Source organism: Cyrtonyx montezumae, unplaced genomic scaffold (genome assembly GCF_038088225.1).
Source record: "Cyrtonyx montezumae isolate F1298 unplaced genomic scaffold, pur_monq_1.0 scaffold_2, whole genome shotgun sequence".
Taxonomy (NCBI): domain Eukaryota; kingdom Metazoa; phylum Chordata; class Aves; order Galliformes; family Odontophoridae; genus Cyrtonyx; species Cyrtonyx montezumae.
The window spans coordinates 51,639,262-51,657,607 of NW_027071936.1; the positions used below are offsets into that span (position 1 = coordinate 51,639,262).

Below are 18,346 nucleotides of genomic sequence, written 5' to 3' on the forward strand. Positions count from 1 at the left end.
GTATATCCTGGAGTATTTTGTGTGTGAAAATCAACATGTGGCCTTTAAGTATTATCAGTGATAATCAGCTTTATCATCAGTGATTTTAAAGTTGCATTAAGGCCTTAATGTTATATTTTTCTGACCTCTAGAACTTGTTTTTGCTTGTAATTACTTGGGTTTCTAGGGCTTATTTAGCACTCTATAGAACAAATTAGACACGTTAGTTCTCCATGAAAATCTTATCTAAAAATACACATGCATTTAAGGAGGACGGGAAGCCTGGCAGGAGATGATGATAATAAAAGAATAAAAAGTAACTGCTGGTTTCTAGGCAGTTGTATTTGAAGCTTTTTGTCAACCGATTCAGAGGATTACGTAGCCAAAATTCTTTTCTCCTTTCAGATATCTGCGGCTTGTGATTTCCTAGTCCAGAGTTGCATTTGAAAATAAATTCAAAGCTGTCTTTATTTTTGAGATAAGTCTTACCACGAGTGATGTTCATTCTTTTCCTGCTCCTATTCCACTTTGAAATAGGTATATAATCCTCGAATCAGAGTGGAGTCTCTCTTGGTGACTGCAATTAGTAAAGCTTCTGCTCAGCAGCGAGCTGGCCGTGCTGGTCGTACTAGACCAGGCAAGTGCTTCAGGCTGTACACAGAGAAGGCTTACAAAACTGAAATGCAGGTAAGATTACTCTTTTTGAGTATGCCTGTAAGAGCACTTGATCCAAGAAGCCAGTTGCTGTGCTGCCAAGCAAAATCAGAATTTGGATGCTTGTTCCTTCAAGCACCAAAATATACAGTACTGTAAATTTTCCTTTTCCTTCCCCTAGGATAACACGTACCCTGAGATTTTGAGGTCTAACTTAGGATCTGTAGTGTTGCAGCTCAAGAAGCTTGGTATAGATGATTTGGTGCACTTTGATTTTATGGATCCTCCAGGTATTTGTTTCATTATTTCTTGTCTGCTACAGGCATAGACAGCTTCTGCGATCTTTAATTTTGCTGAGTATTTTATACAATGGCATGAAATATTTTCCCCTCTTTTTGTAATCCATAAGGACGGTCTTTGTTTATTTAGTGCTGTCTTAGAAAAACAAGTATCTTAACAGCAGTTTGCCTAAGAGCTTCCAGGAGAACCAGGAAATCTGAGACCCCTTACCTGCAAGGGTATGACAAAACTGTATGCGTTTGAAAGTCTATTGCTGAGTGAGTGTTTAACTCATCAACTTGATTGCACTTTCTAATTGCACATCAGTTAACTGCACATAAATCAAATTGACTATCATTTTTAAAGCTGAATTTTTAAAGCTTTTTGGCTTAGTCTGTAAAGCTAGTGTGAATCTCTTTTAAGTATTAAATGTTCAGAAATACCTTAAAAATAGCAGGGCTATGTTGCAAATTGAACTCGCAGATCAGCTTTCTATAAATACATGAAAAGTGGTTGAGTTCTTTCCACCCAAAATAAAAATGTAATGTCTATAAGCATTTAAGCAATTTTACTGAACTGCTTTGTTTGAACAGTGCTAGTGTGTCTGCTAGCTTAGCAGGCATCTGGATTCTTCCTTTGTGGGACTTTATAATATACACTTGCTGTAAGGAATGCAGTCTGAAGAGAAATTTCTTAAAGGTTCAGATTGTGAAAGAACATGGATATCTAAAGCACATGGTTGAAATTCTAGGACTGTACCCAATTTGTTTTCTCTCAAACATGAAAGATGTCTGTGCACTGGGAGAAAAATGATATTACTAAGTGAATATTTCAGAATGCCTCTGCTGTTTGAATCTTGGAAAGTAGCACTCCTCAAATATTCAAAGACTTTGAACCAGTTACTATCTGTTCTAAACTGATTTTTATCAACTAGTTCTTTTCATATCTGGGTGTGTATAATTGAATTTGGTGACAATTCTGTTTGGAAGCCAAATGAATGGAGAGTGAAGAACAAAGTAATTTGTGCATTCTTCTTGCTTATTAATAGCACTTTGATTAATGCAACTACCTAAATATTTCTTTCAGCTCCTGAAACTCTGATGAGAGCCTTAGAGCTCTTAAATTATCTGGCTGCTTTAAATGATGATGGAGACTTGACTGAGTTGGGATCCATGATGGCTGAATTTCCACTGGACCCACAACTGGCTAAAATGGTTATTGCAAGTTGTGACTACAACTGTTCTAATGAGGTCCTATCTATTACTGCCATGTTGTCAGGTAATATTAGGGGAAGAGATACCAAAGTACAAATCTTCAGTTTGGGGGGAATTTGAACTCTACACATCAAAAACATAAGCAATATGAAGTTATTTTTAATAAAAGCAGCGTTGTCAGAGATTTAATCCATTATGGGTTTGTGTGTAGGCCTGCAGCAAATAATCATTAATATTAAGAAGTCCGTATGCATAGATGGTCAAGAAGTTTGATCCTGACTTTTAGTTAAAATGCATTTGAGTTAATAGAAGGCTTCAGTCTAGAGGAACAGAGTTTATTTTTAGCTTCATAATCAGAACTAAAAATGTCAGCTCAACCACTCTGCTTCTAAGGCAGTGAAATCTGTTCTCTATTGTGCATTCTTGTGGACTTCGATACACGCCAGTATTTCCAAAAGTAGAGCACAAGTTATATTGAACTGCAAAACTTGCACATGAATTGATTTTTAGTCATGAATTTTATTGGGAAGCTAAAGAGCATGCATTCCTTTTAAAGGAAAGAAAGCAAGTTCAGGGGAGGGTATATATTTTTAATAGTTAATTTGTCTGCACAGCTGTACTTTGCTGCATGAAGTGAATAGCCTTGTCATAACAGCTGCTTGTCGAGAGAGATCTTGAGAGAAAAATGTTGTCAAGCAAGCCTTGTATCTTGTTCCCCAGTTTACATAGAACTGATTTCATTTTATAGTAGGTCTCTCTAGGACAAGTAGCAAGATTTAGTTCCTAGGAAAGTCAGTATGTTCTGTATTCATAATTATTGCTATGTCTTTAGGCTGTTATTTAACAGGCTTTTTTCACTTGTACTACTGGTTATGTGCTTAACTTGGACAATTAGAAAAAATAATCAGTTTAAAATCTGCTGATTTGTTTAAGTCTTACAGTATATTTATATGCAAGTTGTTTTTAAAAAGCAAGCTGAAATGTTTGTTGCAGAGTTATGATTGTTCAGACTCAGAGCAGATGGGCAGGGCAGAATCTTTAATTTTTTTTCAATTTAACAGTAGGCTTAATTGCGGAGGTGGTGGTAGGTTGGTGCCTGTCTTTCTCTTGCCCCCAACTCTTCCCTGCCCACCCCACAAATAGCTACAAAAGGAAAATCCAAGAAGTGCAGTATTTTTTTGTCAGGTGTAGTCAGTTGATTTGCCTTACTCATTTTTTTTCTATTGACATTTTTTACAACTTTTTTGTTAGGTAATGTTTTTCAATGCTTTTTTTAAACATCTGGCTTGAACCTGGTTACTGTCTAGATAGCAGAACTCTTCATCAAGTCTGAACAGTCTAGTATTTGTGGACTGTTTGACAAATACATTTTTTTTTAAACCAGTGACCCAGCAGCTGGTAGTTACTATACTTAATAATGTCTTAAGTATGTACAGAGATTGGATAGGAATCCAAGTGTTACTATTTTGGACTAAAAATAAAAACTAGATACCAGAAAAGAGCAGAGAATAGTATAGAATAAATCAGCAGATTAAGAAGTTGTAGCTCATTTAGAAGTTACTTTGGACTTCTGTTGTCTTGCCATGGGGTTTCACGTGCCTAACTTCTCTGTAGAGCAAGTGCTATTAATCAAAACAGTTATTCCAACTTACTCTATTACTGATTTTTTTACTTGTATTAATGTTTAAAACTACGTTATTTTTGCTTTCAAATAGAAGACATAAATTACAGGGTATTAATTTTGCACCTGCATTTCAGTTTTATTTACAGCATTAGAATTTCTGATTGTTACCATGTGATTCACTGTTGCAGTTTGCATTTCTCTGAAATTCCATCCAGTATTAATTCAGTAGACTTCTGAAATGTAGTAATTCTTGGGATTTTATGGGATTTTAAAATGAACGCACAAACACTGTCATCTGTTGGGGACAGATGACATTGGATTGAAGTTAGAAGGAAAAGCTGAATCATTTGTATTGTCAGCTATGAAATTAATGCTTCATCAGCATTAATTTTACTGAAATTTAAACTCTTAAATTACATCTTTAGTATGACCTCCTTAAATGATTTTTTTTCTCCTGTTTATCTCTATAAAGTAAGATCTATAACTGTTTTGAATGTATTGTGAATTTGTATTGAAATTGCAGGCCTGTAGAAATGTTGATAGACCACAAATATTATTTTGGCAAGCTTAGTTCATGGTCTTTATGGGTCTGTACTTGGAAAGGGAATGTTAAAACCCTTTTTTTTTTTTAAATCAAGTCAGGATAAGACTGAATCAGGCTTCAGAGAGTATAACAACAGGCAGAGTTCATCGCATCATGATTTTATTTCAAGTAGTGTCAAAGGACGGTTTAACCTTCCACCACTACCGCTACCATCACAACTTTTAGTCTTGGTATCTTCATTCACATATGCTTCTGTATACCAGTGCTGATAACAATACCGTATCAGGAAGATAACTACTGGTGTGTTCTGTCTAGTAGCAGACTTGTAATAAAGCTAATGCTTGTTTATACTGTGCTAATGTGGTGTAGTCACAAAATTACCTTCTGCTCTTATCCGCTGCAGAGGATAGAGGCTTTCTGAGAAAGCAAGCTTGCATTTAAAGTATTGTTATACAACAGTAGTTCCTGGTAGAGCTATCAGCACTGGGCCTTGAACCAAGATCTGTTGAGAATTCCAGTATATAGAGGTAACATTGATGGCCTTCAGAATAGAGATTTTGATGCCTACGTATAATTCTATTAAAATAATCAGGTACTCTGTAGCTTTGAAACCCTCTTGTCTTACAGATGTGGTTAGGTGTTGATGTACCAAATCAAGGTAGTAAACACAGTCCAAGATGCAGTTGGAGGCCATCCTGCCCTGCCCTATGCTCTGTGAACTGACCTAGCTAGGCCTTGTTCCTCTATCTGTGAATGCGTGACTCATCGATATGGGCGTTTGTGTTGGGCCCATACCAACCTTGTTTAGTCCCACAGTGTTTTGTTCGTCCCACGGAAGCAAAGAAAGCAGCAGATGAAGCCAAGATGAGGTTTGCCCACATTGATGGAGATCATTTGACGTTGCTGAATGTCTACCATGCTTTCAAACAGAGTAAGTGTGTACCTGTTTTAGCAAAATAACTTGAAATTCTTTGTGATCAGCTTTTGTTCCCACGTTCCCTGGGCAGTTGAGGAACTAGGGCCTTCTTATACTATTGTACTATAATTTTTTAATATTTGCTTTTAAGTATGTGAAAGAACTACTTAAGTGCTACTTTCTTCAGGAGAGAATGAGAACCTAGTGAAGAGATCATGTTTAAATAAAGTCTGGAGTCTGGCCAGGGTTTTAAATCAGTGTTGGTAACTTTGAACAGAAGGAAGCAGGCTTTCCCATAATTAAGAAATATTGGAAATTTGTTATCTGATGCCAATAATAGAGAAGTCAGCATAATTGTTCCCTAACTTTTTAGGGTGAGCAGCACAGAATGTACAATTTACCCTTGTTATAAATCTAAAGATGGCTTAATGTGGTTGGTAGTGAAAAGTTTTATGATGTAGCTGCATTTCTCGTGAACAGATGAAAAAAGCAACAATGTTATATCCTGAGTAAAAACTTAGTGCTCCTTTCTGTTGCTGTTTTGATATTGGAATTCTCTGTCGAATCATTTTGAACATTGTTTATCTGGTAATACAAAATCAAGGATGTCTTCAAGTTAAACATACAAACAAATGTATTCAAAGCTGTCTTAAAAAAAAAAAACAAAAAACTAAGAAACTTGTAATCAAAACTTGCAACTTGGAGATTTCTATTGATTAATTCTGTTAGCTGTTTAGATAACAGGATCCAGTTGTCTTCAAGATGTCTTGTACGTATGTTCCTGAGCCTTTCCTGCTCAGGTTACTTTCTTTCTTAATAAAACCAGCCTTAGATTATTCATCAAAGGAAAATGACTGTTTGATGTCCTTGGCAGTAACTTAATATGTGATGAGGTCAGCCCCTAAATCTCTCAGGGCTACCTGCTGGAGTTGTTCTGTTTCTAAAAATACATGGAACCAAAATGCAGAGAACTTAAACTGAAAAGTCAAGACCTTCACTTGGGATACAGGAAATGTGTTTGTCTGCTCCATGTACTGTGGGCTAGAAAACACACAGAAAACATGAAACACCATTGTCTACTTTAAAATGCGGTTTGAACTTAGGTTTCACATGATGTAGAGTAGAAAATTGGCTTTTTTGCCTTTTTTGTAGTTAAAATGTATCCAAATAGAGTAAATTTGTTTGGCACGTTTTGCTTTTAATCTGCTGGGTACATAATTTTTTTTAGACTTTTTTAGGACAGTAGAACAATAGCTACTTTTTAATCATTACAATATTCTGTATTAAAGTTCTTAACTGTATTGCATAAATTTTGTGTAGAAATACCTTCTGCGCTTAATTGGGTACATTTTGTCAGTGATGTCAGTGGTTTTTAAAAGTTGGACCACATTTGTAGGCTGCTTAAAGATCTCTTTCCCAGTGCCCGAGTCCAAGTCACGTCCTCGTTAGGATTTAGCTAATGCAGCAGTGTTGATATTGTCTTGCAGAGTAAATTCCTGTTGACATCTTTGTGTAAAGTTCTGTCTGCAAACAGAAAATGAGTATTAGTGAAGATTGGGTGGTGTCAGTTTTCAAGGAATCCATTCATTAGTCTGTCCCTTTTTTCTGACTGATGTTTTTACAAAGTCTTTCTGTAAATATTTCACAAAATCATGTATTTTGTATTACAAACTTGCTGTGTGTATATAATATTTTACATATATATGACTGCACATTTTCAAATGTACTGAATTTAGTTATCAGTAACGGTTTTTTAATCAGAAATTGAGGAGCTTTTAAAACAATTAAATGGGATGAGCTGTTTCATTTCTGGAAGAGCCTATGCACTTCAGCTTTTTTTTTTTTAAAAAGTCTGTACTGCTTGGCTTTAGAGGTCTGTGGTTTTCTGTCTTTAAAGATGGAATTACTTGGGAAACAGTTTTGTTTATGTTTCACTGTGGAATAGTATTTTGTCAAATACAGAGTCAGAAGGAAAAACATGGATATTGTTTGTACCTTGAATGATATGAAACAGTTCTAGATCATCTTAAAGCACACAGCTCAAATGTCATAGAAAGCAATGTTTCTATGGTACTTAACAAATTTCACTTTTACTGTGTAGTGTACCAAAGAGGTTCAGCATTTGTTTGATTTTCATTCTATCCCGTAAGATAAAGTAACCTTTCCTCCAATTATGTAGCCCTCTCATTTACATAATGCCCGTTGTGTGAAGTTTATAATTTGACTGCATTTTTACAACTGCTGGTTCAAGAGCATTTAAATAGTTAGCACAGTTTTTGTTGGGTTATTCAGCTTGGAAATAACAGAAGAGCATTACTTGAAGACTAATACGAGTGGTAGGGAGAACTAGGTTTCTCAGTGTGAAATGTGCATTTCTTATAAGTCAGTTTGTGATTGCTGGCTTAGAAGATCTCCTACTAGAGCTGCCAGTAGTAGATAGTGACCTTAAGCATGGGAAGTACAGAGTTGTGTTACTGATGCTGTATTTTACCAAAACTTAGTCTTACTTAAACTACTGAGGTGCATTACACTTAGCATTGTATTGGTAAGGTTATGTACCTCTTCAACAGTCAGTGGCTTTGTTTAAGGGTTTGGTTTCTCACCTATAGTTATGTACAGTCTTCTTGTGTATTTGTTGCGTGCTACAGTTGAAAAGAAATATTACAGCATTCTTTTATGTTGAGTTTTGATTTACATTGCAGGTGTTGAAGGTTTTTCTAGTTGTAATACAGGTGAAATGAGCAAATTCATTGCTGTGGTATTTCAGCAAAACATCAGTGGTTATATGTATTCACTGTATTTTGGGGGGGGGGGGGGAAGACTGATTTTTCTTTTGTTTCCTGAATAGAAAATATTATGGGCAAGTAATCCCAAGAAAGAAAATATTATGGGAAAGTAATCCACTGAATAGGTTAAGAACTGTTATCACTTAAAAAAAAAAAACAAAACAAAAAACACAGTTATGGATATCTTTTCTTGGTTCATCTGACTGATCAGTCAGTTGCTTGCTGTTTTATTTACTAATTCTAATTGGATAAAATACTTATTTTTTTTATTCATGTTTTTTAATATTGCAGATCATGAGTCGGTTCAGTGGTGTTATGACAACTTCATTAACTACAGGTCCCTGATGTCTGCAGACAACGTACGCCAGCAGCTGTCACGAATCATGGATAGATTTAATTTGCCTCGTAGAAGCACAGACTTCACCAGCCGAGACTATTACATCAATATAAGAAAGGCATTAGTTACTGGGTATTTCATGCAGGTATGTGTGTTTTTTGTAGGGGAAACAGTTTAGTTTCATATTGCTTTTAGTGTTAGTGTGATTACTATCACTCTTCAAATAACATTCATCAAGTTTTAAGTTGTATATGGCTAACCATGTTACCACAGATTGATTGGTTGTTATTCAAAGTAAGTTGTGTAGTCGAATTTTATTTGATGCGGAAGTTGTAGGCAATCCTGCAAGTTCGAAAATACTATTTCTGGCCTGACCAGTCAGGAATTGATGGTGTGAGTCCTTTACCAGCATTACGAGATCAGTAGTGTAATACCAGCCTTGGTAATATTGGTGCTAGCTGTATTAGTTTACCATACAACTTCTGAGGGTGAATCGTCATTATCCAATTGAGTAGGAATTAAATTCCTGAATAGCCAGACCGCTTAATCCAATACTCAGATTAATTGAATCTCTGATACCGTGGTAGAGACGTCACTTTCCTGATGAGCCCGCCATTTGACTTGTTGTTCTACCTATAATGTCTCAGTAGAGGCAAGAATGAATGATAAAGAAGAAAATGATAGCAGAGCCTCCCTCTCTAGGATCTTTTTCTCCATAAGTGGCCTTGTAAGCCTATCCTGGAATCTTGTTGTCTTTGACCTCGTTTACCAGATTTAATTGTAAATAGACAGAATCTTAGGGATTAGAAGGGCCCTCTGGATATCATCTAATTCATCCTGCTGTAAACTATATTTTGCCACCTCAAACAAACTGAGCTGCCTGAGGAGATTTCTTGAAAGGTTTTATAGCGTGTATTTTACTCCCCTCACTCAAAATTATTGGGCTGAATCAAGGAGATACCTTCAACAGATCTACCACAGCTATTTGAAGTCGAAGTCATTTCAGCAGTTCTACTCTTTAATCTCGATGACAGTGTGATACCTGACCTCAGCTCTGAACCTTTTCTCATGAATTCTGTGTTGCTGTGTGTAATGTTCAGTAGAAAAATTGTTTATAATGCCTGAAACAGGAGATGTTGTTTATCAGCAGCTGAAGGACTTGAAACTTTTAAGTCTGTGTGCATGTTGTGTCTTCTGTTTGCAGAGGTTCTCTGGCATTTTGGGGGCTCTTGTTAAGACCTGAGTAATGAAATGCACACTTTGGTCTTTATCTGCTTAGTACACAGTGTGCATTGAACACGAAGTGTGAGCGTTTGCAGAGTGTGTTCATGTACAGTGGGAAGTGCAAGCCAGGTCATTAGGTCTGTGGGCACATGCTAGTTAGCTTGATTCTTCAAGCTCCTGAGTTTAACAATACAGTATGAAGTGAGAAAAGCAGTAGCAGCCATTGTTGGGATATAGTTCTTGGCTACAATCTTTTCTAATGTTCCCTGCTACCCCAAAAACAGCCATCAGGTTCCATCTATGTCTGTACTACAGGAATATCTGTGTTAGTTGAAGTCTGTGGCTGATGCCTGGCAGTATGTGCCTTCAGGATACTCTTAACTATTAGAACAGAAGCAATCACAGCCGTCCTGTTAATTATATAAACTTGCCTGCCTTCAGTTGTCTTAGTCACTGACAGATACGGAGTTTCTGTTGGTTACTGACCATCTTTTTACTCTTCATATTTAAATACAGCTCTGTGTAGAGAAGCTTCTGGAATGACAGATGCTGTCAACAAGTGAAGTGTATTGTAAAGCTTTTGTGCTAGGTCTCTAGTTTCACCACAGTTTTTTAGAAGGGAAAAATGTGGGATATACTCAAAATGGAACAAGAGTGCTTGAAAAACCTCAAAGATGCTGCCCATTAAAAAGAAAATGCATTAGAAAATAAATATAACACAAATGAAGCTTTGATACTTATACTGTGTTTTGCTTAAAAATGTATTTAATCATAGGTATTAGTCATGAAAGAAATTATGCAATTTTTTGTGACTGGCTTTATGAAAGGACGCCTTGTATCTTGGTATGGTTGTCTTTTAAGAGCAGGAAGTGCCAGAGTTGTCTAACACAATTTAGTAAATGCATCGGAAAGAGTATCTTCACATACTTCAGCTCAGACATATATGAGAGAACTTTGGTTTTCTGAGGGGTATTTCAGACCCTGAAGTTATTCAAACATTGGAAAGATGGAGACAAAAAAGAAAAACAAACATTTTTTTTGCTCTCAGCACTGTTCTGCTTGTCTTCAGGTTGAGCTTGGAATGTTTTTGGAAAACATAGCTTAATTAAACACAAAGTTATATCGGATCATTACAGGAGACAAAAGTCAGTCACCTGTGCTGTACCACAAGTTAGGTGTTGGGAGTGCTTATTAAAATCCCATTCTTGCTGCTACTGAGGTTTTGGTACTATTTGTGTATGTTAAAGTCTGGGTAATCAGACTCCTGCAGTAATAGGTATTAAAATAAAGCTACAACGTCAGGGTGGTCACCAGTGCATTTAATGGTATTCATTTCTCTCAAGGAATGCGGAATAAAATTTTTAATAGCTTTGGAAACACGGTTGCATGACGTAAGAGCAGAGATTTCAGAAATTGAAGCAGCAGCTCTTGGGTCTTCAGTACATACTGCCATTCATCCTTTCAAGAAGAAATATGAGAAACAATCGATTCAGTAAACTGTTGAGACCAACCTGCCAAAATTAGTAGCCTTTGTTATTCTAAGTGCATTCAACTTGGACGGTGTTTGATACGTTACCTCAAGATACGTGGTTGGGCTGAGTTCTGTAATATGATGGATAATAACATGACCACATGTATAACTTTATGAGTGGAATGGCAGCTCAATTCTTAATAGAATTGTGAACATCTTGAAAGCAGTGCTGGGGAACTTGGAACTAGAGTAATGTTTTTAAGGTAGCATGCACTGTGGCTTCTTTTTGAATTTGTTGTCCTGTAGCTTGTGTTGTGTAGTCAGTAGTGTTTAACTTCTGGCTCCTATTTCCAGCCTCATTTGCAAATGTTTCGTATTAATAACTGGCAAGTTCTTTGGGAAACTCTGGATTCAGGTGTGGTCCCTGGTACCTTGCTTAGCATTTTCTGTCACTGAGAAATGAACCTGTGTGATAAGTGTGCTTGGTGTAGTACTGTGGCTTCAGTGGTAGCCTGTTTTTTTTATTTTTATTTTTGGACTGAAAGAGCGTCATTGAATCATGAGTTGAGGTTGAAGATGATTTGGCCCAACTGACTTCTGGGAAAATGAAATTGGAAGAGTGTCTCATTTCAGAGCTTATTTGTTATATTCTCCCCCATACCCATGTCCTGGCATCCATGAGCAAGAGTACTTTTGCGGTCGGTTGCTGAGCCTTCCTAGGCAGTCTGCCATTTGAAGCCTGGGCACAGTGGAAGTTCATCTTTTCTTTCAGAACTTCTCTTAACCATTTTGCAGAGGTGTACTTGGTTTTTGGGTTCCTAATCTGTAGGAACTTTGGTTGTGCTTTTTTTTTTTCATTGTTCACAAAGATGAAATTTTATTTCCTGTAGTAAGTCAAGAGCATGTGTGAGCATGACTTTGCCCAGTGCTTTGCACCTTTCTCCTCTGCTCCCTGTATTCACAGAAGGTGCAGAATTACCAATGACTTGTTTTTTCCATCCCTCCAACAGTAAGCACCTGGGCTTGTCTTGTCATCCTTTCCATGAGACCTCCATCAGTTGATTTAACTTAACTGATTAAAGTAGCAGGAAATAGTTAATATTCTCTGCCAGATCAACATGTTACACTGACTTGTTGAAGGGTAAAACAAGCAATGGAGCCTTACATAAAGGAGGGCTTGGATCATACACTTATATCATGATATCTAGATATATTGATGTATCTACAAGCAAGAAAAGGAGGAAAGAGTGTGTCCCTTTTCCTGGTATTACGGATCCACTAAGCTGCATTTTACAGGCACTGGAGCTGGTTGTCAGCCAGGGGTGCAGAGACGCATAAGTTTATACACTGTTGCTGTGTGTGCTTGTTTCTCACTTTTGTTAGCTTTGGTGCTTTCCGGAGCCTGTTCTAAGTTCATTCAGCAGGGTAATCCTGCAGGATGCTTGCACCTGCAGGGAAGAGCAGAATTTACCTTTGTCATCACTGCTCTGAAACAGCTCTGTACAGGAGTGAGCAGGAAGATGTAGTAGCAGATAGCTGGATCATCACTGCCTGCTGTGGAGCCATAGTTTCACTGTGCATGTTTCATTATAGTTAATTTCAGGTTCAGTAATGGCAGCGCTGTCTTTCTGTCTGCTAACGAATATTCAGGAGAAACATCTAAATGGGGCAAATCCTGTGGGCTTGTTACTATGTCAGAATTGTAATAAATTGTAGTAGTATATAACCTCTTAAAGGTGACTTAACGCTGATATCAGGGTTCTAAGACAGTTTTTTTTCTAACTGGAGTTATGCTGGTCTTTCCTACTTGAGAAGCTTAGAGCTAGCTATGCTTTTCTTTTGCATTTTTATGAATATTCTTAATTAGTTACCATTCTTTTTTACTTCAGAATGGCACAAAATAAATAGAATGCTTCACTATAAATTACGTAGAGAAGGAAATGGGTCAGATGCATTTGAGGAAAAGTGAACGCTTTATCACTTTACTGTTTAATATATCAGAGTGATTGAGGTGGTAAAGATAAACTGTATTGAGTTTAAATTCAGCAGAACATGTTTTAGCTTTTTTCTACAAAAACCGATTGTAGTGTCCTATAGGAAGAACAGCAACAGCTATAACACTTACATACATTTGTAAGCATACTCACTTCTGGAAAAAATGGAATAGATTTAGAAAAACACAATAAAGAGCATAATTCAGCACTCACATGCATGTTGTGCCATGTCTGAAGCAGAAGAGTTACCAGTCTGCTCTGGTTTGCAACTGTACTGCTATTTAATTCTGCAGATTTTGAATTGAGCTGAATGAAATTAAGCCTGAGATGTTATGGACAGAGCACCGTTAATTTCCTTTTAAAAGAGCTTGTGTTGGCTCTTCAGACTTGAAAATAAAGTAGCTGTGTAATGTCTGTAGTCTGGGGTGAGAACAGCTGATGATTATGGAAGAGAATGTCCTAGGTAGGAATGTCATAAAATATGAGAGGCACATTTAAAAGTAAATAGCTTGTTACAGAGCTTATGTCCTGATGTGCAATTTGAGGTAACTATTGGATTAGAAGTCCTGTGATTTTAATCTAATAGATGAGATTTATCTTTGAGAAGGACAAAAAGAAGTGAAATAAATGCAGGAATTAAAACAATTGAAAAACATTGAAGCACACAAAAGGAGGAAAACAGTTAATGATTGAAAATACATCATTTGCACATCTGTTTAGCCGTTCTGTTCTGCTTAATCTTTTTGTTACTTTTGCAAGTATGTGTGATGGAAGGTCATCTTGAGTTTCCACTATCGGAAGGTTAATTTTAGTTACCTGTACTTCTAGATTAACTGTTCTTACAGAGAACATCCTTCTAGGGATAACTGATTGCTTTACCAAGTCTTAATGAGGTAGGTATCAGACCATCTTGGTGAGGCAGACATTCTACCCTTTCACAGAGCGAGAAGCTTGGTCAGGGAGGTTAATTGATTTTTACCAAGGTCGCAGCAGAAGTATGCTGCTGAACCTACATTTTTCAGCTGTGAAGCTTGTGCTGTAACAAGACTTCTTACTTTCAGACATGTTAAATTTCCCATTCTGACTGGACTGACACTCTTTTTTTCAGGCTCATGTTGAGGGAGTTTGTAAAATAATACATGCATCACTAAAATTAATGCTGAAACAGTGCTGTAATGAAAGCTGGAAATGATAATGTGGCTACTGGAGGACATGTAAGCAGCAGCTGCAAACAGTGTGCTCAAAGGAGTTGCCTGTGCTCGACCACAGTTGGTTGTGATGTTAACAAACCTGCCTGATAAATATTTCCTTCAGTACTGCTTGCATTGCTGCTGTACTAATAATTCTTGGTGACAACTATTTTTGTATGTTGCTTGAATTGTGTATTAGTGTACACACTTAAGGCAATTAGCAGGAACATCTGGCGTCTTGATTGTGCGTATATGGAAAAGCTGAATACTTCAAGTGGTCAAGTAATGTGCTGAATTTAGACAAGGTTTTGAAGATGTATTTTGGATGCAGCACTACTAGAAGTCACTTAAACTATCCTGTGCTGATGAATTATTCTCTTTTTCCTTAGGTGGCACACTTGGAACGAACAGGGCATTACTTAACAGTGAAAGATAACCAGGTGGTACAGTTGCATCCTTCCACTGTTCTCGATCATAAACCAGAATGGGTGCTTTATAATGAGTTTGTCCTTACAACAAAGAACTACATCCGGACATGTACAGACATCAAACCCGAATGGTAAGCAGAAAGTCATAAAGCAGTTGTTCACCACTGAAAAGTGGTTTGATTTTCTTTTTTTCTTCCATTGTAGATGGTCTCTTCAATTTTCATGAATCTGATGTTATCAAAACAGTTTGGGGAATGGCAATTGTATGGACAAGTGAACTTGACTAAAGGCTTTCTTTTTGGATAGCAGTTTTTGGGAGTTGTGCATGAAATTCAGATGCAGTGTGTGGATAGACCTTTGACTTCAGAGCTTAAGTCAGTTCTGGAGGAGCTGCGTAGAGATGCTACGTTTGGGAGTGTGTCCCAGCACTCCCTTGTGTGCCAAAGAGGTGCTAGTAGATGCCTCAAGATCTAGAACTTCTCATGTCTCATTTTTTGTAAGGATCTGAACAGGATTCAGTGCCTTCTTCAAAATAGGAAGGGAAAACTGGTGGGAATATTGGTAGAATATTGGTATTACTTGTTATAATATTAGTAGTCAGTAAGTTTGTATCAGGGAACTGAGAGGCCTGGTACTTGGTCGACTGGAGATCTGAATCTTCTCCCCTGTCTTTCAAGTTATACCTGATCTGTGAAGTTGTAAGCCTGGGGAAATATGGGAGATTTTTCAGCTGTTGAAATAGTATGTTGCATAGAAAGATTTTAAAGATGTGTAAGTCAAATAGCATAGGGTATAGGACAATTTGATTTGTATTTTAGTGCATAATACAGTTTCAGATCCTTCAGCAGAAATCTTTCTGAACAAGAGCTAAGAAATATACTATTTTTCTTGACTGGGTTTTTAAGCTTAAAATGGCTGAGTGAACTGCTGCTCTTGTGGGCGTAATTGTGTGTGTTTATTTTGGACTTGGGCACAGGATTGAAATTTAAATGTATACTCTTTCATTAACCTCGGAAATGCAAGATAGGAAAAAGTAACAGGGTAGTATTTGTTTCGGTCAGCTGTAGAAGTTGTATAGGATGCATCTTAAGGCTGGAGTATTAGTAATCGATTTTTCCTTTTTTGACAGGCTGGTGAAAATTGCCCCTCAATATTATGACATGAGCAATTTTCCACAGTGTGAAGCAAAGAGACAGTTGGATCGCATCATTGCCAAACTTCAGTCCAAGGAATACTCGCAGTACTGAATTTATGCTTTGAACTGAAGTTATTCAGAGGACAGCTTTAAAAGATGAATGGATTCAAAGTTCAAGTTGTGCTCTTCACTTTGGTTCAATAATGGCCTTTTATTTGAAAGCTTTTTAATTTTTCTTTACAGTAAATATTCCATTCTGATTTCATAAATTAAACATTTATGCCTCCCTTTTGTGTTGACACTGTAGCTCATACTGGAAAAGCTGATCAATGTTTTGCAGTTTATTGAAAGTAGTTCTATATATAACAATGTTATAAGCATTTCTTTAGAAATGGTTGAAAATGCTTCTAAAAATGTGATTATCGACCATGGTATGCATGATCGTTGTAATTGTTGACATTCCTTTTAGAAGTTGTGAAATGTTACAACTTGTGCTTATGTAGACACAACCTTCAGCTTCAGTACAGAGGTACTGACTTCAATAAAGTCTATTTATACTAATTTTGTGCCCACGGTATGTCAGTATTTCAGTTGTTTTGGTGGAAATGTGAGAAAGCATTTAGGCTCTCATTAAACTGTTGTCTTATTGACATGGTGGCAGTATAATAAAAAGCACAGATGCTTGAGCAGCAGAATGGTGGTGGCATCAGCTACACAAAGTGTTAACCCTGTGCAAACTTAAGCTATGTAGGCAATTATTTTAAAAGTGAATATTTTGCATGCATGCAGATTTCTTTGGAGTTCCCTTTCTTGAAGCATTCCCAGATGTTTCCAGGGCACAGCTATAGTCATGTGTCCTATGAAGGGCAGCATCTGTGGCTAGTTGGAGCTTACCTGAACACTGCCTGGTTGGGTACCATTCCAGATTAACACAAATAATACTGTAAGCTGCACTGTAGTCAAATTCCATTTCAATATTGTCATTTTTGTACTGATATTTAGTGAAATAAACTTAGTGTTTTCAAGATAGGAAGGTAATTTCATGGGGAGTTTTGCTCACTAAGACTTAATACTTGATAGGATTTTGAAGTGGCTTTTTTCCTTCCCTGGAATAATACCTTTGAGATTCAATTCTTCTGGCAAAGAGAAGCTGGAGCAGCTCTTGACACAACAGGTTCTCTTAGAGTGGGAGTTGTCGTCACTTCCAGCATGAGTTTTCGTCATGCTTTAAGGCATGTTTTGCTTGGTGGTTTGGCAGCCAGTCTCAGTTATGCTGCTGGGCTGATCTTAAGCCACAGGTGTGTCCTGGGTACATCACAGCTTCAAAGCTTGGCTATTAGATTACATGAAATCAAGTAATTTCAGGATTGACCATTTGGAAAATGTTGAACTCAAAATTGTGTTCTCCACAGTTAGGAGTTCTTAAATTAAAGACAGGTGGTGTGAACAGCTAATGCTTTGATTTCAAAACTGCACTCGTGGGTATATTACATTACAAAGTTCTGCTCTAGAGTTAATTCTTAAGTTCAGTACTTGGTGTTTCATGTTTCCCTTGTCCTTCTTCAGGGGGAGGGAAATGCAGGATGCTGAGAAGTGGCTGCCCTCAGGTAAGAACTTCTCTAGTATTTCTGTGCAGCCTTCAGCTAAATGGTGTAGAACCATCTTTTGTGACACTTCCTGGCTGCGGCAGAGGGCCACAAGCAGAAGCACTTCTCAGCATTGAAATCCCTTGAGGAGCCCAGAACCAGCTGGCTCCAGTGGCAGTAGATCTGGTACCTGAACTGGGGAGCAGATGGGGATGGCTGTGATTGGAACTTGACACTGGAGAAAGTTGGAGTTTTTTCCTTTTTAAATTATCATACCCACAAACACAGCTTGTTTGTGAGTATGACAGTCAACCTGGGATCTTTCATTCCTGTGCATCCTTGCTATCAGGAATGCAAATGCTACTGGCCAGATTAATGTCCTCTGACAGCTGTACAGCCTTGCCTCCTTCCAATTAAGTCAGTGACACCTGTGCAATACACCTGAAGGCTCTGGGGTGCACCAGTGTCATTGGCTTAATTGGAAGGCTGTTGGGTTTCACAGCTGTCACTGGGGACAGAAGAGGCCAAATTCTCCCTTTGCTCTTGCAGTCGGAATGCATGCGGTGGGAGTCAGCTGTTGAGACCTCATGGAGTCTGTGGGCTAGAGGTTTGAGAAGATGCTGAAGCTCAGGCATCTTGGGAATCTGGTGAACTTGATATGTATGTGACATTTGTGTATGTCATTGATTCCTTGGAAACACTTTTCTCAGTGAACAACTGCCATTCTGATCATTGGTGATACTTGAGTTTAGGGCTGAGGTGTTTTCTCACGTAGGATTCCATGGGTTAACAAGGACTGTGGAGGGATGGGATGGTGGTAGGGTTGGAGTAGGAAAGCTCAGTGTCCTCCTTTTGCTGCACAGTACTGATGTGTGTTTTTTTCCAAGCAGCGAAGTGTTGGAGCATTTAGGGCAGCGACAGGTGGACGTGCTTAAATCATGTGGGTGCGAGTTACTGCACACCTCATTTAGAAGTAGTTTTAGAG

General features: G+C 37.6%; 1 protein-coding gene across 1 annotated transcript in view; it reads left to right on the forward strand.

Annotated features, from left to right (window-relative positions):
• DHX15 (DEAH-box helicase 15) overlaps nt 1–16,336 on the forward strand; it is a 39,668-nt gene extending 23,332 nt beyond the window's left edge. The window contains exons 8-14 of the mRNA XM_065735723.1: nt 517–666; nt 815–923; nt 1,999–2,190; nt 5,103–5,225; nt 8,288–8,478; nt 14,602–14,771; nt 15,770–16,336. Of these exons, the coding sequence (XP_065591795.1) occupies nt 517–666; nt 815–923; nt 1,999–2,190; nt 5,103–5,225; nt 8,288–8,478; nt 14,602–14,771; nt 15,770–15,887 (1,053 nt within the window). The 3' untranslated portion in view covers nt 15,888–16,336. The remainder of the gene's footprint in view (nt 1–516; nt 667–814; nt 924–1,998; nt 2,191–5,102; nt 5,226–8,287; nt 8,479–14,601; nt 14,772–15,769) is intronic.
• Nucleotides 16,337–18,346: the final 2,010 nt, after the last annotated feature.